Here is a 25268-nt window from a genome sequence, read left to right as displayed (position 1 = left end):
GGACAGGCGGGACACTGCCGGGACAGCGGGACACTGCCGGGACAGCGGGACACTCACCCGCCGCCGACGACGTGGTCGGCGCTAAGTAGCACGTCCCCGCGCACGCCGTCGCAGCGGTACGGGTATCGCTGTTCGCTCTGGATGAGGCTCTTGGTGTTGTGGCCGCCTGCCGGGACAGCGGGACACTGCTGGGACAGGTGGGACACTGCCGAGACAGGCGGGACAGCGGGACACTGCTGGGACAGCGGGACACTGCCGGGACAGCGGGACACTGCCGGGACAGCGGGACACTGCCGGGACAGCGGGACACTGCCGGGACAGCGGGACACTGCTAGGACAGCGGGACACTGTTGGGTCAGCGGGACACTGCCGGGACAGCGGGACACTGCTGGGACAGGTGGGAGACTGCTGGGACAGCGGGGCACTGCCGGGACAGCGGGACACTGCTGGGACAGCGGGACACTGTTGGGACAGGCGGGACACTCCTGGGACAGCGGAACACTGCCGGGACAGCGGGACACTGCCGGGACAGCGGGACACTGCCGAGACAGCGGGACACTGCCGGGACAGCGGGACACTGCCGAGACAGCGGGACACTGCCGGGACAGCGGGACACTGCCGGGACAGCGGGACACTGCCGGGACAGCGGGACACTGCCGAGACAGCGGGACACTGCCGGGACAGCGGGACACTGCCGAGACAGCGGGACACTGCCGGGACAGAGGGACACTGCCGGGACAGCGGGACACTGCCGGGACAGCGGGAAACTGGGACACTGCTGGGACAGCGGCACACTGGGACACTGCTGGGACAGCGGGACACTCACCCGCCGCCGACGACGTGGTCGGCGCTGAGCAGCACGTCTCCGCGCACGCCGTCGCAGCGGTACGGGTAGCGCTGTTCGCTCTGGATGAGGCTCTTGGTGTTGTGGCCGCCTGCCGGGACAGCGGGACACTGCCGGGACAGCGGGACACTGCCGGGACAGCGGGACACTGCCGGGACAGCGGGACACTGCTGGGACAGCGGGACACTGCTGGGACAGCGGGACAGCGGGACACTGCCGGGACAGCGGGACACTGCTGGGACAGCGGGACACTACTGGGACAGCGGGACACTGGGACACTGCTGGGACAGCGGCACACTGGGACACTGCTGAGACAGCGGGACACTGCCGAGACAGCGGGACACAGCCGGGACAGCGGGACACTCACCCGCCGCCGACGATGTGGTCGGCGCTAAGTAGCACGTCACCGCGCACGCCGTCGCAGCGGTACGGGTATCGCTGTTCGCTCTGGATGAGGCTCTTGGTGTTGTGGCCGGCCTCCTCGTACAGGCGGGACACTGCCGAGACAGCGGGACACTGGGACACTGCTGGGACAAGTGGGACACTGCTGGGACAGCGGGACACTGCCGGGACACTTACCCGCCGCCGACGATGTGGTCGGCGCTAAGCAGCACGTCTCCGCGCACGCCGTCGCAGCGGTACGGATACCGCTGTTCGCTCTGGATGAGGCTCTTGGTGTTGTGGCCGGCCTCCTCGTACAGGCCGAGCAGGAACTCGTAGCTCTTGTTGCCGGTGCTCACGTACAGGCGGTCTAGGCCGCGAATATTGCGCTGTTCTGTTGGATAAATAAGTGCATCAGTTTCGAAAAGCCTAAATGGGGGTGAAGAACTGATTAGTATTGAAAAATATTCAAGAAATGTAAGGCTTTTCCACAGGAGGCACATATACAAATGACGGTGCAAATATGCGTAGTGGAACTGTGAAACGTAAGTTTTCACCATAGATGTATGAGCAAACGGGGCCCAGTCACGATACGTAGCGACTGAAGCTGACACAATGTTATGTGGACGCGAATCGAGATTTTTTCATACAAGCTGCTGATAGGTACGAAATAAAGACGCTAGTATGGGGGACGTAGAGGCGGCAAGGGAACAGCGTCGCCGCGATACCAATACGCTGAGACAGTGATAGCGCCACGTTAACGATTCGACCGCGGGCCAAAACCCAAGATTACTCGTCACAATAGTTGCACTCACTCTCGGCCTGCGTGAGGTCCTTGTAGTAGGGCTCGAGCGCGCGGAAGAGGCGCGTTTCGTCTACGAAGTCCTCACACTGCCTACTACGCGCCACTGTCTCAGCGTCGCCGCGACTAGCAAACACCGCGTCTACGCAGCGAGTTGATACGCCGCATTGACGTTACATCCGCGGGCCGTATAGCCCAAGACTAGCGGCCAAAATAAAAAAATCAAAATCAAAAGTATTTATTCAGTTTAGACCACAAGTGGCACTTATGAACGTCAAAATATAGTAAATAATAAAAAAAAGAATAGGTAGCCGACTTCGTACGCGTGCATCCCGTTTTACTCCCTTAGGGGTGGAGTTTCGTAAAATCCTTTCTTAGTGGATGCCTACGTCATAACATCTAATCTACCTGCATGCCAAATTTCAGCCCAATCCGTCCAGTAGTTTGGGCTGTGCGTTGATAGATTATTATGTCAGTCACCTTTGAGTTATTATATTTAGATTATTACTCGCTACAATAGTTGCACTCACTCTCGGCCTGCGTGAGGTCCTTGTAGTAGGGCTCCAGCGCGCGGAAGAGACGCGTCTCATCTACGAAGTGCTCATCACTCTATCTACTACTCGCCACTGACTCAACGTAGGTAGCCGTTGACGCCAATGCTGAGCAGCAGCCGAACGCCGGGTCTACACAGCGAGTTAGTTTAGTACGCCGCATTAACTACGTTAGCGGGCCGAAAAGCCCAAGATTACTCGTCACAACGTCACTTGTGCCTGTCTTGTTAGTTGTCCTAAATAGGTTAATAAATAAATAGTTGTTCTCACTTTCAGCCTGCGTGAGGTCCTTGTAGTAGGGCTCCAGCGCGCGGAAGAGGCGCGCCTCGTCTACGAAAGGCAGCAGCGCGACGCCCTGCCACGCGAACTTCTTGCCGTTCAGGTCGATCTTGAAGTCCGTCGGGTAGAAGTCGATGATTGGGGAGTGCTGCATACAAAATAATTATAATTATACATTTATTGATAATAATGACAACTCAAAGCAAGTAAATTATGTCTATAGACGTACTGGATTTTCTAGTGCGTGTAAGGAAATAACCAAGCTTACTGTCAAATGACATCATACAGATATGCTCTTCAAAGCACGATTTGCTTGCGATAAATGCCACTACTCGTGGTGGAAGTTGAATAACGTTGGTGATTTTTAGTGTGCATGCCATGCATGCTACGTGATTTCCACATTTTGATTAATTTCTATATGGACCTATGTCCAAGGCAAGGTCTATCTATACCTTGGAGAAGGAATACGTTAGTTCTCGTCACATAATGAACTTGGTACTATACCGTTTGGGAACAATCGATGAGATTCGAAAGAGAGCTTGATATATTTTGAGTAGGGCAAGTTGAACGCCGCGTGAGACGTTCACCTACACCAAGGTGGACCGACGACATCATAAAGGTGGAAGCGCTGGACGCAAGCCGCTACCAATCGATTAACATGGAAAGCATTGGGAGAGGCCTATGTTCAGCAGTGGACGTCCTATCACAGAATAATAATAAGTACTACGTACAGAAGTTTTACTTCGCGAAGGTATTTAAAAAAAATTATGCTCAATATCATTACATTTATTACATTCATCATCATTATATTACATTAACAATATGGTGTAATTTAGCTTGTCTCAAGAGTCAAGCACCATTTTGTTGACAAACGTCAGTGATCGGTACCAATTGGTACTGCGCCGAAGCTATAGGGCTGACTTCGGTAAAATGATGTGACGTGAGGTGCCAAACTGCAGAAAATGGCGGAGGAAATACATGATTTAGCATGAATTATCATGAATAATATTAACTACTTATTTACCTCTCAGTGTCTTGGGGCAACTTAAAAAAGTACATTCTGTGTTTTTATTATTATTTAGGCAGTTAAATACTGCACGGTATTTAGTATACCATTTTCTTTATTTTCTTCCATCATACACAAGAATACGCGTGCGTGAGTCAATGTTCGCTCGTATGTGAGGCCTTGTCGAATAGTATCCTGTAGGTGGGCCATAGTGCGTGTTTTGTTTTCGATGTAAACTCGCGGAGATGAACAGGCCTGGTCCTATGGCTGCAATGATGATGATGATGAGGGCGCGTTACTTACGGGGTCACTCATGAGCTTGGCCCAGGGCTTGGGCACGTGCTGCGCACTAGCCGCCGGGAATACGCCCATCAGCTGCTCCAGCGGCCGGAACTGCAATTACACTTTGATCAGCTAGTTGTTTGCGTTTGTTAGTCGTATACCTCGAAATCAAAAAATCCTTGTAGCTTTTCACCTATTCAAATCAAATCAAAATTTCTGAATGGATTTTTATTCTTGTAGTATAATTTTTGATCGCTAATTACAATTGTCTAAAAAATTCATAGTAGATTTACTTTCCTGCCGGACTGAGGAATATGCACATAAATTACCATCCTTTTTTACAAAGCGAGACGCTCTGTATCGAAATCGAAAAAGGCACACTGGAAATTGTACTTTTCGAACCACTGCTGATGTTTTAATTCCAGAGCACTTAGCTACTGTTGTAAAAATCTGTTAAAAATATATGCTAGTAACAAAATACACTACCGATATTACACGCTACAACAAAAAACGCTATCACGGTGAAATGCGAATAGGTGAAAAGCTACAAGGATTTTTTGATTTCGAGGTATACGACTAACAAACGGTTGTTTGAAACATAAAAAAACATTCATTACAGATTTTATTGACAATTTATGCCTTGTATATTTAGGTAAGTGACCGGTACTAGGACTATCGACGTAGATTCTAAAGTTGTCTATAAAGTTGGCGTCGTCAAAATGTTGATAAGTCGTGGTCAACTTAATCTTCGTCAAGTTTTTAACAAATGTGTCGTCGGCTGTCACATTGGGCGATGATATCTAATTGACGTTGCGGTGTCGCTACGTAGTTCTACATATAAAACGACGTACTGCAACGTCAACACCCGTGTAGTATCTCCCCCAAGCATTTGATTTGCCTTATAGATAGGATTATTGCGGATGAGACGGAATAAAGGTAAAGGGAAGCACAAATGATCCCAATGGGTCGATGTGCATTGATAAGGTAAGATAGTGTCTCGAAGTTGGTGGCCAGGCCGCAGACGTTGACGAAGTCGGACGCGAAGGGCGCGTAGTGGTACGGGAAGTACCACTTCCAGCTGGCGCAGCCCTCAGCATGTTATGTGTTTGTATTAGGAGCTATTTCGCCTTGTTTGCTGTAACTGTACATAGACAGGGACTCACCGGCTGCGTGCCGGCCTCGAAGTTGGTGGCCAGGCCGCAGACGTTGACGAAGTCGGACGCGAAGGGCGCGTAGTGGTAGGGGAAGTACCACTTCCAGCTGGCGCAGCCCTCAGCATCTTATGTCTTTGTATTAAGAGCTATTTCGCCTCGTTTGCTGTAACTGTACATAGACAGGGACTCACCGGCTGCGTGCCGGCCTCGAAGTTGGTGGCCAGGCCGCAGACGTTGACGAAGTCGGACGCGAAGGGCGCGTAGTGGTAGGGGAAGTACCACTTCCAGCTGGCGCAGCCCTGGTAGTAGTAGCGCAGCACCCAGCACAGCCCGCGCACGTACTGCAGCGCCACCCGGTACCTGCGAATGGAAACTATTTAGTAGAGTTGGAGGAACGAGGTCGTTCGGCAGAAGACCAAAGTTATACCAGAGTAAATACAAATGAGTAGGTCATCTTCATCGCTAATCAACGCTAAATTTTTTTCAGTGTGTGCGTGCGCGCCGCATTCGTATTGGCGCGCTCACATACAAACCGCGCTAGGGCGTATCTATGAAGATGACCTACTCATTTGTATTTACTATGATTATACTTCAACAAACTCAGTCACCTCTGTCTACCCTGGGCCCTACCTTTGGAATTTGGGTTTCGATGATTTTCTAGCATTACCATTACCCGAAGGCTGTTCGTTAACCGGGTACGCTGATGACGGTCTCCTTTTAATAGAGGCTGACACTAGATCAAAGCTTGAAAATCTAGCGGATACATGCTTGAATTTAATATCTCAATGGGGAGACAGGAATCGTTTGCAGTTTGCCCCTCACAAAACTTATCAGCTTCTATTAAAAGGTAATCTTAAAGTTTTGCCTCGCATTAAATTCAATGAAATAACTGTTAAAAAACGGGAATCTGTTTGCTATCTCGGACTAATTTTAGAGAAAAACTTTAGTTTTGTCGAGCACATTAAACAGATCGGTGAAAAAGCTAAAAAGAACTTTTATGCCTTAAGGCTTGGTATTTCTGCTAAAGTAGGTATTTCACGCTGTCAAAATCTGCGCGCGCAATACTTCGCCGAAGACAGCGCGCCAAAGAGCTCTCCCAGCTACACAGTATAAAAATACCAGTTGGTTAGGTTAGGTTGACTTCCTTCCGTTCAAGCGTCACACTCACAACACTTTCTAATACAAATCATATCCAAGTGATACAAATTAAAACACCTTTCAGAATTTTTGGGAATATATTTTAGAATCGAATAAATATAAAATATAACTGCCAAAGTAAACACGGTTCAAAGAGGCGTGGCATCACCCGACCTTCCGGAAGTTCAAAAGAATTTCAAGATTACGTCACCCGACCTATCGGTAGGTCATTTAATGATCAGTTCATCAGAAAAACATTTTATGTTCAGTTACTCGTAGTAGCGATTATTTAGAGCTTGGATAATAAAATTATAGTTGTTGCAATTCATGAAACTTTGCATGTGGTTAATTACATTAATCAGTACACGCATCAATTTTGTTCAGTCTTTTTGTTTATTAATAAATAAAAATATCATACTAAAATTGCATACATATTTGTTTGTATTGGTCTGGGTGTTTTCTTTCCATGATTTATGTACAACGTATTACGGGGCTCGGTATCGAAAATCACTATGAGCATCACACGCGGTTACCTGGCGCAGGCACCCGCTCTGAGCACTCATGGGAGTTTATGCAGAGGTTGCTAGAGTTTGACTTTGAGATTTGTTTATAGCCATTACGAAGCAGATTTTGATGGGAAACTGCACTGTCTTGAATTCGAAAGGTTAATTTGACGGTGTTAGGGGAATTCTAGGAATAAATGCAGAGCCTCCTCATTGAGATTGGACATTTCAATTTGAGATTTCACTTGACATTGATTGCAAACTGACATGGAGTTTTCAAACACTTGTAAAAATAAAAAGTAATTAAATCAAAAGCAGTAAGTATCTAGTATTGATATCAACTTCGACGCAAATGACTCCCAAAATAACTTTCTACCCCTTTCACACGTTTGTCATGAATTATAATATTAAGGAATTGTTAAGCAAAATTTCAAGTAGATTGAACCAAAGAATCACTGTCCCATACAATCTTTGCCCCCTTTTTTCACCCACTTCATTTCATGACCCCATTTCGGAAAATCGGATGCCTACGTCATACAAAGAACACACTATCTTAATGGGTTATTCATTAGTCCCAACTTTATGCCACTTGACATTTCAGAATCGTTTGACTTTAGATACCTAAGCGATTTGATATTCAGAGTCTTTTAATGAAATCAAGTTCTAAAATAACTTGAGGTGTTGTACCCGATCAAGCTTTTCATTGCAGGACAGTTAAATAGTTTTATTATTAGTTTCTTCTTTAAGTCTTGATTTGTCAGAGTAGGTAAAGGCTCCATGAGAGCAAAATTTAGCTTTATAATAGTTTTTAATTTTTTTCTTGAAATATTTGACGCCTTGTAATCTCTCGTTAATATAGGTCCACACAAATAAAGAATGTTTGACTTAGACTTTAATAATTATTATGCTCGTACATAATTATAAATAAAATAGCTTTCCGCCCGCCGCTTCGCCCGCGTAGTATTTTTCGGTTTTTATATGTATAACCTATTACACTCAGATATAATGTGGCTTTCTATTGGTGAAAGATTTTTTAAAATCGGTTCAGCAGATCCCGAGATTACCCCTTACAATTTAACAAATATACAAACACACAAACTTTACCTCTTTATAAATTAGATAAAGATAGGTAATTTGAAACCCTATTTTGTTTTTTTATTTTTTTTATTTTAAACATTTCACAATCCAAACTAATATTTACTGTAGGTAAGTAAATGCTAAACTAAATAGTAAAATATTAGTTTGGATTGTGAAATATCCTACTTCCTACTAATATTATAAAGGCGAAAGTTTGGATGTCTGGATGTTTGTTACTCTTTCACGCAAAAACTGCTGAACGGATTTTGTTGAAACTTTACAGTATTATTGTTTATAACCCAGATTAACATATAGGCTAACACTTATGACGATATGTGACAAATAAATTTCAATAAATAAATAAGACGTGTCTAAAAAGCGCCATTTACCTATCGTCATTGGTTAAAATCTACAACGCTGGACAAACTACTGTATGACGTTCGTAAATATTCATTTGGGGGAAGCCGTGGAACGCCATCTATCAACATGATATCTAACGGGGGTAAAACGAGGTCTACGCGAACGAAGTCGCGGGCGGCCGCTAGTTTATATAGGTAGCTTTCCCTCCGCAACCTTATTGGTATTCCATGTATGTGTCTTTTAACTGATTTCTGTTACACATTTAATGTAAAATTTGTCCAGTTATAACTCCATTTACATCTGCATCTGTAAACAAGGGTTCATGTTCTCCAGCCCAGATGCCGAGTAAACAGAATCGTCTTTCAGTGACGTGCTGCTGCCCCTATATTTGACCCACTGACCTAATTTTTTATTATTTATTTGTATCAGTGTCAGTGTCTTCTAAAGAGTGTAAAGACGATTGTATGTAGGTACTGTTAAAATGTAATTTTAACTCATTGGTTTTGTCTCATATTTGAGGAATGTACTATGTATCATGAGTAGAGTCTTCGTTTAAAAGGATGCGAACTGAATTGAGAAATTTCAATAGGTAGACAAAATTGATAATAATTAAGAATTATTCTTAATTATCAAAAATTTTAGCTTTCTCCAGTAGCACTGATATTATTATACTGTGACTCATCAAAGTCATCATTGTCAAAAATATTGACAAATAGCGAACTGTCACGGCCATAAAACTGACACGCGTCCGTCCTCCGTAAGCGCCACCGCGCGACTGATTGAGATTGTCCAAGCCGTCATGGACGATTTTTTCCACATTTTTTAACATAGTAACTAAATAAGACGCAATATAAAAATTTCATCCGTTAAAAGCCCTCAAGTTATTTCTGAACTTTAGTTTAGTAAAAGATTTAGAATCTCAAATCGCTTATTTTAAAAATAAAACCATAAATAGAAAACGAATAGAGGTAACTTTGGGAATTTATTCTATCGAGTCAACTTCATCAAATCGTGTTTCCATCCGTTAATTGCCCTAGAAAATATCCTCATCTATGCCCAATAAAAATCTTAGCCTTTAATTTTACTGTTTAATACCTCAAAAATGATAAATGAAAACCTCATTTTCGCCATTTTCTCTGCTACCCGGCCTTAAGTCACATTTCAACCTCGACGTGGGGTCTAACGTTTAAAATCCTCCGAGTAATATATTCGGCCACTTATTTAAGCTCCATTTGCTATGGTGCACCAGTTTGGGCTGACAGAGCTACTATAGGAGCCGCTCGACGGAAACTACTCCAAAGTCAACGCCTTGCATTGATTTTTCTTTGCAAAGCTTACAGAACTGTGAGCACGGAGGCTCTGCCAGTCCTGGCTGGTGTACTGCCGGTCGACTTAGAGGTACAAAAGCGTGCGGCTATGTACTTCGCATCAAGGGAAAATATAACCTCCGATTTCTTAAATAGCCGCGATCGTTCTAAAATAAGTCGATTATTTGATTCCCGAGAAGTCGTTGAAGAAGATTTACTTAATGAATGGCAAAAAAGATGGGATACGTCAGTCAAAGGACGTCACTTATATAAATTCTTCCCGAATGTACGCGAACGTCTAACTAGGCGATGGTTAGAATTCGACCATTGCTCGTCGCAGTTCCTCACGGGACATGGCAACTTTAAACATAAACTTCACGAATTCAAACTAGTTCCGTCTCCTTTTTGCGAGTGTTCCACTGATGATGTCAGTCATGAGCAGTCTGCCCATCATATCTTGTGGGAGTGTGATCTTTGGAAACATGAACGTGATATAATGCTTAATTCAATACAACATACATCTGTTTCCGCAATTTATTACACCGATCTTGTCGCGACAAGGAAAAATTTCCGTGCTTTTAAGCGATTTTGTGAAAAATATTATTGGCAGGTAGTTGCTAATTGCTCATAAGATAGGCCCCCTTAATTTAATTTATTGTCCGTGGTGCATAATCTTTTTCTTAAAGGTTTTAAACCTTTGTTTGTCACCTGTCATCCGCTTTGCAATGGAGGGAAGTCGAACCTTAATTTCGAACTCCTCCTATGTTCTTCTGATTAATTTCGTTGCGGGTCCAATGACAGTTTAACTTTCTCCCGGGACAAACTTGACCTTCATTGGTTGGGTTTTTGTGGCGGTCAAGCTGTAGATCCTGGCTACACAGGAGTTGCAGTGGTGGGAACGAGAGGTGGGAATAGTCCCGATTGAAAGTCACCTCTGTCTACTGGTTTAATACATTGGCGTATCTAATTATTTTTCAGGGGGCCCTGGCCCCTCATATACAGGGTGTCCCGTAATGTAACGTCAAGCCGGAACTGGGTGTTGAGGCAAGTTGTGCTGGTTATCAGAAAAATATAAAAAAAAAATCTATGTGGCATATTTTCAAAATAATAGGCATTTAAAAAAAATCTAAAAATTCTACTCCAGGTGACGGTCCTTTTACTCGTGTTGCCACAAATCTTCACTTTTTCCAAAATTTTTTTTTGTTATGTAACCCTGAATAATGCTTCTCTAAATTGTTATCAAAATTACAAAACCAGCTGCTCCAGCTTGGATGAAAAAAATACATTATTCCCAAAAAAAATTTTAAAATAAAAATTTTGCCTAGTTTAAACTGACTGTACTGAAAAAAAATTGTACTACGCGAGTGTGGCAAGTGACGTCATAATTTGGCGCATTTAGTAAGGATTCCAAAATGGTATAACACTTGGTAAATTTTTGCTGTAATTTTCGACAATTTTTTGTTTTTTGGAAATAGTCCCGTTTTTAACTTTATCTACCTTGGTTAAAAAATATTATTCTAATGTGCCCAAAATTCAAGTTTCTGTGACTGACTACCGTACAGTCACCATGACAGTAATTAGTAGTTGACATACTGTGACAAAAGTCACCCGTGCGCGCGCGCCTTTACTACCTGCTCTGCCTGCATTTGTACTTGGTAACAGGGATAATAAGGATATGAAGTTTCGGTTATGGATACGGTTACGGATATTAGAATAATATTTTACCGGTTTCGGTTACGGTCACGGATATGAAATCATTTCAGATTATCCGAAAGTTTCGGATAATTTCGGTTACGGAATTATTAGAATTTCAAAAATGTAGGTATAATACAAATAGCAAGATGCTGCGTGAGCGTGACCCACATAGCTACTTTATGTACAAACTAAGACGACACCTATGTATGATAAAGGTAAAACAGGCTGGCATATTAGATGGTGCCAGCGAATGCCAGACAAGTTGGTAACAAATATTAAGATTTAAGGTACAATTCCAAGACGGGCCGCAGACCGCAAACTGCAAAACTATGAAATCGGCAGCGCGGCATTGCAGCTGCGGCGTGTATACTGCAGATTTCATAGAGTTTTGCAGTTTGGAATTGTACCCTTAGACTCCGCCTTTATCCGAAACTATCCGTAACTTTTGAATCAGTTTCGGTTACGGTTACAGATATCCATAACATCCCTGCTTGGTAAGATGGCCCTATCCGTCCCGCTCATATCTTTTAAAATGGCTTCTCCACCTCACTTAAGCCAGAAACTTGAATTTTGGGCACATGAGAATAATATTTTTAACCAAGGTAGATAAAGTTAAAACGGGATTATTTCCAATAAACAAAAATTGTCGACAATTACAGCAAGATTTTACAAAGTGTTATACCATTTTGGAATCCTTACTAAATGCGCCAAATTATGACGTCACTTGCCACACTCGCGTAGTACAATTTTTTTTCATTACAGTCAGTTTAAACTAGGCAAAATTTTTATTTTGAAATGTTTTTGGGAATAATGTATTTTTTTCATCCAAGCTGGAGCAGCTGGTTTTGTAATTTTGATAACAATTTAGAGAAGCATTATTCAGGGTTACATAACAAAAAAAATTTTTTGGAAAAAGTGAAGATTTGTGGCAACACGAGTAAAAGGACCGTCACCTGGAGTAGAATTTTTAGATTTTTTTTAAATGCCTATTATTTTGAAAATATGCCACATAGATTTATTTTTATATTTTTCTGATAACCAGCACAACTTGCCTCAACACCCAGTTCCGGCTTGACGTTACATTACGGGACACCCTGTATAATGTCCGATGGATACGGACAATTAGTATCACACAGGTCATGAGTGAATCGGTAGCCCAACATTCTGGGGTGGGCACTAGACTATTATGGGGGTGGGTCTCGATAAAATTGTATTCACAGTCGAATATTATTTGAAGTTTTGAATCTTATTGTCCTTTTTTTCCATGTAATTCCAGGATGAGTTGTGTGGAGCATAGGGCTTCGTTTACCATCTCTAAGTAAAGTGTCAAGTAGGCTGCTGCAGTCACAAGTAGCGAGTAGTACGTACGAATACGAGTAGTGACAATTTAATAGATTAATCAAGAATCAAGGATCAGGTGGCCCAAGAGGTTCAAAACCAATAAAAAATTAAACAGCTTAGCCTGGCTAAAACAAACAAACAAATAGAAATAAACTCTTCCTGCCTCCGGCGCCGAGCGCTTGCCTTGGAGACGGAGCGTGTTCTCACCTGAACTCCAGGTTGTCCCGGGCGACCTCGAACTTGCTCTCGTAGTAGCGCTCCTTGAAGCCCTCCTCCCACAGGCGCACCTCGTGCTTGTGAGTCCGAGCGCTTGCCTTGGAGACGGAGCGTGTTCTCACCTGAACTCCAGGTTGTCCCGGGGACCTCGAACTTGCTCTCGTAGTAGCGCTCCTTGAAGCCTCCTCCCACAGGCGCACCTCGTGCTTGTGAGTCCGAGCGCTTGCCTTGGAGACGGAGCGTGTTCTCACCTGAACTCCAGGTTGTCCCGGGGACCTCGAACTTGCTCTCGTAGTAGCGCTCCTTGACCTCCTCCCACAGGCGCACCTCGTGCTTGTGAGTCCGAGCGCTTGCCTTGGAGACGGAGCGTGTTCTCACCTGAACTCCAGGTTGTCCCGGGGACCTCGAACTTGCTCTCGTAGTAGCGCTCCTTGAAGCCTCCTCCCACAGGCGCACCTCGTGCTTGTGAGTCCGAGCGCTTGCCCTGGAGACGGAGCGTGTTCTCACCTGAACTCCAGGTTGTCCCGGGCGACCTCGAACTTGCTCTCGTAGTAGCGCTCCTTGAAGCCCTCCTCCCACAGGCGCACCTCGTCGTGCTTGTCGTCGTCGTCCGAGTCCATGCCTGCCTCCGCCGCCGAGCGCTTGCGTCCGCGCTTGTGGGAATCCTCTTGCTGAAAATTACATTCATCATCATCATCATCATTTCAGCCATAGGACGTCCACTGCTGAACATAGGCCTCCCCTAATGCTTTCCATGTTGATCGATTGGTAGCGGCCTGCGTCCAGCGCTTCCCTGCAAAATTACATTACACATAGAAAGATATTTAAGGATTTGCCTCACTATAGTCTGGTCTGCGAGCACGTAGAATTTTGTCCAATGACCCCAAGCTACCCATCCTTATCGCTCGCGCGTAATTATGTTGCTGTTGCGCTTGCACACTCACTGCGGGCGCCCGTCGCACAGTCGCGACAGCAATATAATTCTATGTGCTCACAAACCGGGCTTTAGATGCGATCTGCGGGCAGCAGGCAGGTTACACAGTCAGCATTATGTAAGAATAAGATTGTTGGTCACGGTAACAGTCAGTCTGGGAAATACAATCAATCAGCGGTGCGGTTTGCGTTCTTTGCTCGTACCCGTATGGTCAGATCGCATCCAGTGTGACAAAACCTTATAAAATGTAATGAACCTAGAATAACCTAGATAGAATATAATAGTTAATTTTTTACACATTATGTAAAGTCACAATTCAGATGACCACTTACAATCTGGGAGAGGATGTTGATTTAAATAACATGAGGACAGTAGTACAGGACAATAACATAATACAGACTAAAATAAAAATATGCGCACATTTAAAGATTTTTTGTTTGTTATTTTATAAAGACTACGGCTCATCAAAATCTATGAAGCCAATCAGGCAAAAATAACAAACCTCTTTTTCGGCCTGCATGCCGGCGATGCGCATATTGGCGGCCTCCTGCCTCACGTTCGCCACCGACCTCTGCTGGCCGACAGCCTGCGAACAAGGAATTATTTACAGCGAACTGTATTCCAAATAGAATGAATGTGCACTTTCAGGAGTGGTTGATTTAAATTGACGGGATTATAAAATGGCAAATAGAGAAATTAATCTTTTGCTTTTTCCTGTTGTCACACCTTGAAGTTCAGTTCACTCCGATACCACTGCTAGTTTCTGTCTTATTGTCAGCATTTTATCTAAAAGTTAACCTACTGCCGCTTTTTGTTGGCCTTGAAGCTGAAATCGTTCTGACGTTATTAGAAGACACGCGATAGAAGACATAATAGTTAGTGGAATGTCACAGCCGGCGCAAACTGCGTATTATCCAGCAAAGAAAAGTTGACTTTCTGCTGGAGCTCATTCTGATGGCGCTAGAAGACTACCCGCATAATGAAGATGTCCCAAGTATTCACTTACAGCAGGCGCAAACTGCGTGTTCTCCAGCAGAGAAAAGTTTACTTTCTGCTGTCTCCTCTTGTTGGCCTTGTCCCTCGCCTTGAAGTTGAGTTCGTTCTGGTGCAGCTAGAAGACTACCCACATACTAGAAGACGTATTGTTTACTTACAGCAGGCGCAAACTGCGTGTTCTCCAGCAGAGAGAAGTTGACTTTCTGCTGCCTCCTCTTATTAGCCTTGTCCCTCGCCTTGAAGTTGAGGTTGTTCTGGTGTCATTTGAAACGAAAACTAGAAGACTAGCGTCTTATTGTTAGTAAACAGTAGGTAACTTACTGCCGGTGCAAACTGCGTGTTCTCCAGCAGAGAGAAGTTGACTTTCTGCTGGCGCCTATTGTTGGCCTTGTCCCTCGCCTTGAAGTTGAGCTCGTTCTGTTTTCATTAGAAGACACGCGAAGACGTAATAGGTAGTGGAATGTCACTTACAGCAGGCGCAAACTGCGTGTTCTCCAGCAGAGAGAAGTTGACTTTCTGCTGGCGCCTCTTGTTAGCCTTGTCCCTCGCCTTGAAGTTGAGCTCGTTCTGTTTTCATTAGAAGACACGCGAAGACGTAATAGGTAGTGGAATGTCACTTACAGCAGGCGCAAACTGCGTGTTCTCCAGCAGAGAGAAGTTGACTTTCTGCTGGCGCCTCTTGTTAGCCTTGTCCCTCGCCTTGAAGTTGAGCTCGTTCTGTTTTCATTAGAAGACACGCGAAGACGTAATAGGTAGTGGAATGTCACTTACAGCAGGCGCAAACTGCGTGTACTCCAGCAGAGAGAAGTTGACTTTCTGCTGGCGCCTTTTGTTGGCCTTGTCCCTCGCCTTAAAGTTGAGCTCGTTCTGATGTCATTTGAAAAGAAAACTAGAAGGCTAATGTCTCATTGCTAGTAAACAGTAGGTAACTTACTGATGCCGGTGCAAACTGCGTGTTTTCCAGCAGAGAGAAGTTGACTTTCTGCTGCCGCCTCTTGTTGGCCTTGTCTCTCGCTTTGAAGTTGAGCTCGTTCTGGTGTCATTTGAAAAGAAAACTAGAAGACTAGTGTCTCATTGCTAGTAAACAGTAGGTAACTTACTGCCGGCGCAAACTGCGTGTTCTCCAGCAGAGAGAAGTTGACCTTCTGCTGCCTCCTCTTGTTGGCCTTGTCCCTGGCCTTGAAGTTGAGCTCGTTCTGTTTTCATTAGAAGACACGCGAAGACGTAATAGGTAGTGGAATGTCACTTACAGCAGGCGCAAATTGGGTGTTCTCCAGCAGAGAGAAGTTGACTTTCTTCTGTCTCCTCTTATTAGCCTTGTCCCTCGCCTTGAAGTTGAGCTCGTTCTAATACCGCTAGAAGATTACCAGCACTTAAACATGTCTAATTGTTTACTTACAGCAGGCGCAAACTGCGTGTTCTCCAGCAGAGAGAAGTTGACTTTCTGCTGTCTCCTCTTGTTGGCATTGTCCCTGGCCTTGAAGTTGAGCTCGTTCAGGTGTCATTTGAAACGATAACTAGAAGACTAGCGTTTTATTGTTAGTAAACAGTAGGTAACATACTGCCGGTGCAAACTGCGTGTTCTCCAGCAGAGAGAAGTTGACCTTCTGCTGGCGCCTCTTGTTGGCCTTGTCCCTCGCCTTGAAGTTGAGCTCTTTTTAATACCGCTAGCTAGAAGATTACCAGCACATAAACATGTCTAATTGTTTACTTACAGCAGGCGCAAACTGCGTGTTCTCCAGCAGAGAGAAGTTGACTTTCTGCTGTCTCCTCTTGTTGGCCTTGTCCCTCGCCTTGAAGTTGAGCTCGTTCTAATACCGCTAGAAGATTACCAGCACATAAACATGTCTAATTGTTTACTTACAGCAGGCGCAAACTGCGTGTTCTCCAGCAGAGAGAAGTTGACTTTCTGCTGCCTCCTCTTGTTGGCCTTGTCCCTCGCCTTGAAGTTGAGTTTGTTCTGATGTCATTTGAAAAGAAAACTAGAAGACTAGTGTCTCATTGCTAGTAAACAGTAGGTAACTTACTGCCGGTGCAAACTGCGTGTTCTCCAGCAGAGAGAAGTTGACCTTCTGCTGGCGCCTCTTGTTGGCCTTGTCCCTCGCCTTGAAGTTGAGCTCGTTCTAATACCACTAGAAGATTACCAGCACATAAAGAGGTCTAATTGTTCACTTACAGCAGGCGCAAACTGCGTGTTCTCCAGCAGAGAGAAGTTGACTTTCTGGTGGCGCCTCTTGTTGGCCTTGTCCCTCGCCTTGAAGTTGAGTTTGTTCTGATGTCATTGGAAAAGAAGACTAGCGTCTCATTGCTAGTAAACAGTAGGTAACTTACTGCAGGCGCAAACTGCGTATTTTCCAGCAGAGAAGTTGACTTTCTGCTGGCGCCTCTTGTTGGCATTGAAATTGAGCTCGTTCTGGTGGCGCAAGAAGACTACCCACATACTAGAAGACGTATTGTTTACTTACAGCCGGCGCAAACTGTGTGTTCTCCAGCAGAGAGAAGTTGACTTTCTGCTGCCTCCTTTTGTTGGCCTTGTCCCTCGCTTTGAAGTTGAGCTCGTTCTAATACCGCTAGAAGATTAGCAGCACATAAAGATGTCTTATTGTTTACTTACAGCAGGTGCAAACTGCGTGTTGTCCAGCAGAGAGAAGTTGAGTTTCTGCTGTCTCCTCTTGTTAGCCTTGTCCCTCGCCTTGAAGTTGAGTTCTTTCTGGTGCAGCTAGAAGACTACCCACATACTAGAAGACGTATTGTTTACTTACAGCAGGCGCAAACTGCGTGTTGTCCAGCAGAGAGAAGTTGAGTTTCTGCTGTCTCCTCTTGTTAGCCTTGTCCCTCGCCTTGAAGTTGAGTTCTTTCTGGTGCAGCTAGAAGACTACCCACATACTAGAAGACGTATTGTTTACTTACAGCAGGCGCAAACTGCGTGTTCTCCAGCAGAGAGAAGTTGACTTTCTGCTGGCGCCTCTTGTTGGCCTTGTCCCTGGCCTTGAAGTTGAGTTCGTTCTGATGGCGCCGCTTGAAGATCTCGTCCTCCACGTGGCCCAGCTCCGTCATGATCACCTGCACGCGGTCCAGGCGCACGTCACCCGAGTCGGTGATCCATCCCTGGGAATACACGGATTATTAATAACTGGGCTATGATACGGGACTATTCCCACCTCTCGTTCCCACCGCTGCAACTCCTGTGTAGCCAGGGATACGCGGATTACACCGGTCAACAAAAAAAAAATTTTTTTTTGCGCATGGATTTTACTTATTATATTCTGATTATATAAGCAAATTTATATAAAAAAGTGCGATTACAAATCGAAAATATTTGCTTTTTAAGAAGTTATAGCGATTTGAATTTTCCATCTTCATAGTAGAATGTCTCTAAAGATGCACGTCCCATTCTCATTGGGATATATTTATAAATAATTATGGGGGCTTATTCGCAAGAACAAGGGCCACGCTTTCATCAAAATATAGTGAGATTTGAGAGACGACGTTACCAAGGCCAGTATACTGAAAGCATGATAGGGTTAGATTTTTATGCGAAAAATCTTCTATGGAACGTGACAGGAAATTAGAACTTTAAATTTTTAATAAATATTTGGACTCTATTTTAAATTTTCTCTTGTGAGAATGAATCTTAAATGGATGTTTGGTACGTTTTAATAATTATAAAGAATGAATGAAAGAAAGAAAAAAATATATTTGGCAACAAATTGAATCATCTCTATGTTCATGTTTCATACATTCATTGATATGAATTTTTCTATTTTTTACACATAAAAGCAAATTCAGAACAATTTTTTGTTGTTATTCTTAATTCTAGGTCATAAAGCAATAAAAATAAGCTATGCATAACCCGTGCGCAAAAATGCTGTAGACAGTTGTTATTAATAACTTGGCTAGGATACGGGACTACTGCCACCTCTCGTTCCCACCGCTGCAACTCCTGTGTAGCCAGGATCTACAGTTTGACCGCCAATAAAAACCCAACCAGTGAAGGTCAAGTTTGTAACGGGGCTAGGATGCGTGTCGTGATAAAATCTTATCGATAATAGACGACAAGTGTATGGGCTTATCGCGTATGATCGATAAAGTGGCGCGATAAATGCTTATCGCAGCGCACATTCTATCCCGGCAGGTTAATAACCAAGACAGTGAAGAAATAAGGAGGTACAGAGACAGAGAATATTATAAGTGAAATAAGGGATCCGGTTTTTCCTTTTGAGGTATGGAATCCTAAAAACTGATTCATCCTTATTCAAATCAAAACCATAAAAAGCAAGTGGATTGGTTTTTTTTTTTGCACAAACTGATTCAATACAATCAAACAAGTATTTAACATGAATGAGTTAAGTTAAAGTCTAAACGTGTACAAAGACGTGTAAATACACGTACGAAAGAATGCATACGAATGCATAAGCTAAGTTTTGATTGCTGTATAAAGCTTGAATGAAAAATGTTTTTTTTTTTTTCTAAACATACATATTTGTTACGAACTATAGACAAAAACTGAAAAATTGTATAAAATAGTCATAGGTTATCTTACCCCAGTGTTATAGACGCACTTCTTATACAAATTGACGAGTCGGTCGACGGCGCCCTCCCTGATTTCCAAGCTGGGGAGATGGGGCAGAAAGTCGTTGCCCACGAAGAAGCACATGAACACCCAGTCATCCAGCGCCCGTTCGAAGTCATACGGGAAGGGGAGGTTGGGCATCTGCAGCTCTCGCTCCAGGTATTCCCGCAGGACGCTCAGGCGCACGAAGATGAAGCTGTCTTGGTTGCCGAAGGCCGGGTCTGAGCGGACCAGGGCCGCGTCGGGCGTGGTGCCTGTGCACTCTTTCATTTCGTGCCCTGGGGAGTAAATTATTTATTAGTTGCTGTAGATTCCTGCTATACTTTTTGGCCTCTTAACCTCCTAAAAAATAAAGTTATTGTTGGCTCTTGGCAGTCAACTGTAGATCCCGACACAGGAATTACAATGGAAAAAATGATATTCGACTACTTAAGTTATAATTGACCTAATTAATTTGGAATATTTTTATAACTTTTTTACACAGACAAGATCTCTCACATTTCTAATTTGTGGGCAATAGAAGAAAATACTTTCTAAATCCTTGATGGTGTTAAATCTTATGATGTTGGAATAAATTGGTAAAATCACAAATCTTTGCCAGAGATCACAAATATCGTAAATGTGTCGCTGACGACATATTCAGATCTGCATTAGTCCAGTTAACATCCACATCAGCTCCACAAAACACGCGCTTAGAGCTATACAAATTAACTTACCGAGTTGCCCGCAGACGTCGCAAGGCCTCGGCTTGTTGGGCTTGAATTCTTCCCTGATGATGGTGAAGTTGGGCTCGTGCGTCGCCAGCCCCAGCATAATGAGATCCGCATCGGCTCCGCATAGCACGTGCTGCGTGTTCGGATCGTGGTCCGGTTGGGCTAAAAAGTAATAAAAATTAAAGTTGTTCTTTTTGTACTCTGATATTTCACTTTATTATTTTATCTAATAAACAGCAAGTTTAATTTTCGACAATAGTGCCCATAGCATTTTTAAAGAACAAGTATTGTTAAACATATAAATATAGTGAGCTTACCCCTTTGCCTCCTGATGTAGTCCATAATCTTGTGTTCTCCCTCTCCAGGCACGTTTGCGTCTGAGAGGATCACCTTGATGCCCTTCCAGCCAGGGTCATTGTTTAATCTGTTGGTAAATAGGTACACATTAGAAGACTAGATACTATCATTCAATAAACTGGCCCAGTTCAAGCTTTGACACTATGACATGGTTTGGACAATAAAAATGAAAAAGGGCAAACTAAAAAAAATGTCATAGAACAATTTTTTTGAAAAAAAAAAAAAATTTTTGCCCTACCAATGCTTTGAGACAAACAATCGTGACTGTAACTTTTTGTAGTAAAAAACACACTTCTCACCTGTCATGAATGTAGTAATGAAGGCATTTACTAAGCCTGTCCATGAAGGGAGTCCCGGGAGTAATGCAGTTTGAGTCGAAGTGCGCTTCCTTGGGCCTCTCCGGGGGAAGGTACGCCCCCTTGCTTTCAAGCTCGGAGCGGATGCGGGCGATCTCATCGATCTTCTCCTGAGTCTCCTTGGAGGCACGGAAACGACGGGACCTTTGCTGGTTCATCTTGGCTCTGGGTGCCTGTGTAATAATAATGTAATTTAACATAATGTGAATTATTAATTTATTGGCATAATAATGATTTTTTGATTTACAAATGAAAATTAAACAGAATGGAATAGATATTCAAGACTAGGCATGAAGGCTAGGATATGGACATAATAACTTCCTTTTAAAAACTATACAAACATTTTATAATTAGCATAAATGGTGCAGCAATGGTGTTACAACTGAACTGATAGTTAAAATTGGCCAGAGGGTAGAATTTGTACATTCCTTACTCAAAGGATTTGTTTTATCATTATGTGTTAACTGTATGTTTCTCAATTAATTAGGTACGTAATTAATACTTTTGAAGCGGGAACTTACCACACCATCAATGGCCATGTACAGCAGTTTCCTGGGCCTGACGATGCGGAACAGCCTGTCGATGCATTCAAAGATGGCCACCATCATCTCGTCCTCATCCTTCGGGGGAGGCTTGTCCTCAGGATGGGTACAGGGATGGATTATACCATTCATGTCCAGGTACAAATTGTCAAATTCTACCCCATTGGGGTTTGGTAACGAAGAATCAACGTACACGAGCTGACCATCTACGTCGGTTGGCTGAAAATAACAAAATAAAGGCGTTTCAATCGAAAATCATGCAAGGTAATGTACGTCATGTAAGTAGACACAACGAAAATATTGCGTGGTTGATGGTAGTTTTCTAGTTATGTCAATGAATTTAGGTAGTTATTGCCGTTATAGGCCAATGAATCGCAAAGATACAGAGAAATACAATTTAAAAAATACCACGGTGAAAAATACCACAACATTTTTAGGTTAGGAATACATTTTTACCTTTTGTTCAATACATTCTACAATAACACTTGGATATTTACGGCTGAGCCACCGAAAAAATGCTGGAACTCCCATCTTGACACACTTTTACACTCCCGTTTAAAACAATTTAGTTGAAATCAATTTATTTACGTATTCAACACAAACAAATCGACGCAGGTGCCATTGTTTAGGAAAGAGAGAGAGAGATAAAATCAGTGTTGCCAGTCGGGTCTAGTCAGAAATTACCAGAAATATAAAAAAAAGTAACCTTCATACGGGGGGGGGGGGGGGGTGCGGAGCGATGATGTGTAAGGTTGTTCATGGATGGAAAATGAATACAATAATTGATCATCTAAATTCGAAAAGTGACCAGTCGTATAAAAACGTTTCATGGATTTGCGTTTTATTATCGAAAAACATTCGCTAAAACTCATTTTTTTTAACAAATAATAAATCAAATTCAAGATTAAATGCACTTTATGACATAATTTTTAAATTGTCACTATTAATATTTTTTACTGAATAACCTGTAAAGTTAATTCTACAATTTCTGAAAAATCTCCTAAAAGTAACCTTTTCATTAGTGTAACCTAAAAGTAACCACAGCAGTTCAAAAGTAACCTAAAAGGTTACAAAAGTAACCTTCTGGCAACACTGGATAAAATAGAGTGAGATAGCATTAGTGTAGTGCACGTTCGGAAACATGACCACAGACACAGATACCACAGAGCACGACGTTCGAAAACCAAAGATTGGTTATTTGTATGGTTATTTGAAATAAATGTTAAACAATATTATTTTATAGTTATTTGTTTATGACATTTCATAATATTTCCATACATTAATTTCAGTGGCCGGTTAGATAAATAACATGATTTGTTATAGCCTGACCAGCCCCCTTAGACAAAACGCACTTTTTGATCGAATCGAAAATCGAATCCGTCAAATTCCATACAAAAAAGGGGCTTTTCGACCACTTTTCGACTGGTTTGCGATTATAATTGCACTTTGTCTAGACCCACAGGAACATAAAAACCCTCGCCATGTTGCGGAAAACTAATGGTACTAATTTCTTTTAATGGCAACAGTAACTGAAAACTTCATTATAATGTCACCTTGCATGTCAGTTTATTGCTGTCATAGTGTAAACAAACTTTATTTTAAATGTGCGCAATTGATTTTGTGAATAAATTGCTAAAATCTTTTTATAGTCGTGAAAGAAAAGTGGTTCACAATGTGTTAAAGTATTTGTCGAAGAGAAATACTAAGGGTTCGGACAATATTTTCATTGAATAATGTTTCCGACAAAGGTTGTCAAATTGACTGACATGTTTATCGTATAGTACAGTCAACTATGAAAATTAGCTGTGGTTTGTTTCAACTACCTATTTTAAAGTTTTTTGTCACTTTTTAAGTGTTGAATTTTATGGAATTGGGAAAGAAGTACCGAGTTTGAAGCGTTCTTAGCAGACATTGCAGTTGAATATTCAAGTTCTGAATATTATTATTGATGAATAATAAAATAAATCCTACTAGCTCGATTGATGGTTTCATTTAATTTATTTAAACCAGGTTACCTATAATAATATTTTTTCGTTAATTTATGAAAATAATTATCAAATTAGCCCGTAATTCTGAATCCTGATACATAAAGTTAGGCCCGGTTTTTTGATTCGTAGTTAAAATAACCAATAGTCAAATTTGACAGATGTCAAATGACAAGTGGTTAAATATCAGAAAAAAATGTTTTTCGAACAGACTTTGTCTGTGGGAGTGTTAGTTTCTACACGTGTTCTGAGAAATATTTTGTGTTATCGTAATTGTTTTTCCAAATTTATCATATTTTCGTTAAGTTAACCTTAGTTATAGTCTTAATTAAGGTGGTGGTCGATTGTTTTACGGGTAAGTACCGTTCTTAGGAATGGAGCCTTGCCCCCCTGATCCTCCTGATCCTCCTGATAGGGCCGCAACCCCTATGGAGCTCTCCCCTCCTCTTTTTACCCAAACGGGGACAAAAAGACGATCGGAAGTGGAATCCACTTCGGACGTAGAACCTGCCAAGAGACCTAGCACAACTCCAACTATGCTAACCTCTTCTAGCCAACCAATATACACACATCCATCTTTGGTAATTGCCCCCAAAATTTATGACGACCAGGACAAAGGTCCCTTCATTGTACATGTCTCCAGATTGGAATCTGAAACCTCCCAGGGATCTTACATACACCCAATGAGATTCGGTCAATTCCTTGTGAAAAATAAAATTCCTAACATAATGAATGATGGCGTTAAAAAGGTAGGTAGGAACCGTATTTCCGTGGAATTTAAATCCGCTAATGAAGCCAACAACTTTTTAAACAACAATTTATTAAACCTCCACAACTACGTTGCAACCATCCCAACATTTAACATCACCCGTATGGGTTTAATAAAAAATATACCAACTGATTGGACAATGGAGGAGTTGGCCGAGTCTATGGAGATTCCGGATGGCTGTGGAATCCTTCTCAAGGCCAGGCGACTTAATAGGAAAATTACCATAGACGGTAAACCATCATGGACCCCAACACAGTCGGTGGTTGTCACTTTTAGGGGGCAAGTTCTTCCCCTAAGAGTGTACTGCTATCACACCTCCCTTCCTGTTGAATCTTATCAACTGCCCACCATACAATGCCTGAATTGCTGCCGTTTTGGACACGTAAAAGCCCAATGTAGATCAAAACCCCGTTGTTACAAATGCTCTCAACCTCACTCGGGTGATTCTTGTGAGGTGATTGAAGGCAAATCAACATGCATCCATTGCTCAGGTCCCCATACCGCCCTAAATAAATCTTGTCCGGAGTACTCTAGACAAAAATCAATTAAACTTGTCATGTCTCAAGACAATATATCATATTCTGAAGCCTCTTCCCATTTCCCGTCTGTACGGCTTTCATACTCGGACACTACCAAGATGTCCCCACCTCCCTCAACTAGGCCTACCCAATTGACCTCCAATACCTTCCCAACCGTCTCTTACAAAAAGACTGTTACACGTCAACCCTCCCCTCGGGCCCCTTTAGGTAAAGGCTATGACAGACAGGCACATCAATCCATCATTGGAAGTTGCCCTTCCTCTCTTCCCAATGGATGTGCCCTTATTAATAACTGCAATGCAGATGAGGAAAACCAACCTTTTTCACCCTCGACAGAAAACCTACTAGACTATATTTTGTCTATGTTATTATGCCTCCTCACAAGTCATACTAGCTCCCTACCGTCCAACGTTGCCCAAAAACTAACCCAAATTGGTAACTTAGCTGTTAACATTCAATCCGTCAACGGTAGTTCAATGGAACTGCCAAAGTATTAGAAGAAAGAAACATGAACTTATGTTTATTATCAGAAAACACTCGCCATCTATCCTAGCCATCTCGGAGACTTG

At 42.9% G+C, this 25268-nt stretch overlaps 1 protein-coding gene across 1 annotated transcript in view; it reads right to left on the bottom strand.

Annotated features, from left to right (window-relative positions):
• Positions 1–22053, bottom strand: part of LOC135080801 (5'-3' exoribonuclease 2 homolog) — a 39696-nt gene extending 17643 nt beyond the window's left edge. Inside the window, exons 1-15 of the mRNA XM_063975523.1 lie at positions 21863–22053; positions 21386–21625; positions 20808–21037; positions 20469–20575; positions 20155–20313; positions 19409–19716; positions 17776–17973; positions 14405–14455; positions 13443–13591; positions 5491–5659; positions 4167–4256; positions 2849–3005; positions 1428–1619; positions 1212–1341; positions 827–973 (exon numbers count right to left, since the gene is read on the bottom strand). Of these exons, the coding sequence (XP_063831593.1) occupies positions 827–973; positions 1212–1341; positions 1428–1619; positions 2849–3005; positions 4167–4256; positions 5491–5659; positions 13443–13591; positions 14405–14455; positions 17776–17973; positions 19409–19716; positions 20155–20313; positions 20469–20575; positions 20808–21037; positions 21386–21625; positions 21863–21937 (2402 nt within the window). The 5' untranslated portion in view covers positions 21938–22053. The remainder of the gene's footprint in view (positions 1–826; positions 974–1211; positions 1342–1427; positions 1620–2848; positions 3006–4166; positions 4257–5490; positions 5660–13442; positions 13592–14404; positions 14456–17775; positions 17974–19408; positions 19717–20154; positions 20314–20468; positions 20576–20807; positions 21038–21385; positions 21626–21862) is intronic.
• Between the last annotated feature and the right edge of the window lie 3215 nt (positions 22054–25268).

Source organism: Ostrinia nubilalis, chromosome 18 (genome assembly GCF_963855985.1).
Source record: "Ostrinia nubilalis chromosome 18, ilOstNubi1.1, whole genome shotgun sequence".
NCBI lineage: Eukaryota > Metazoa > Arthropoda > Insecta > Lepidoptera > Crambidae > Ostrinia > Ostrinia nubilalis.
Note: the sequence above shows the minus strand (reverse complement) of the source record. Positions and strands in the feature narration are given on the sequence as shown.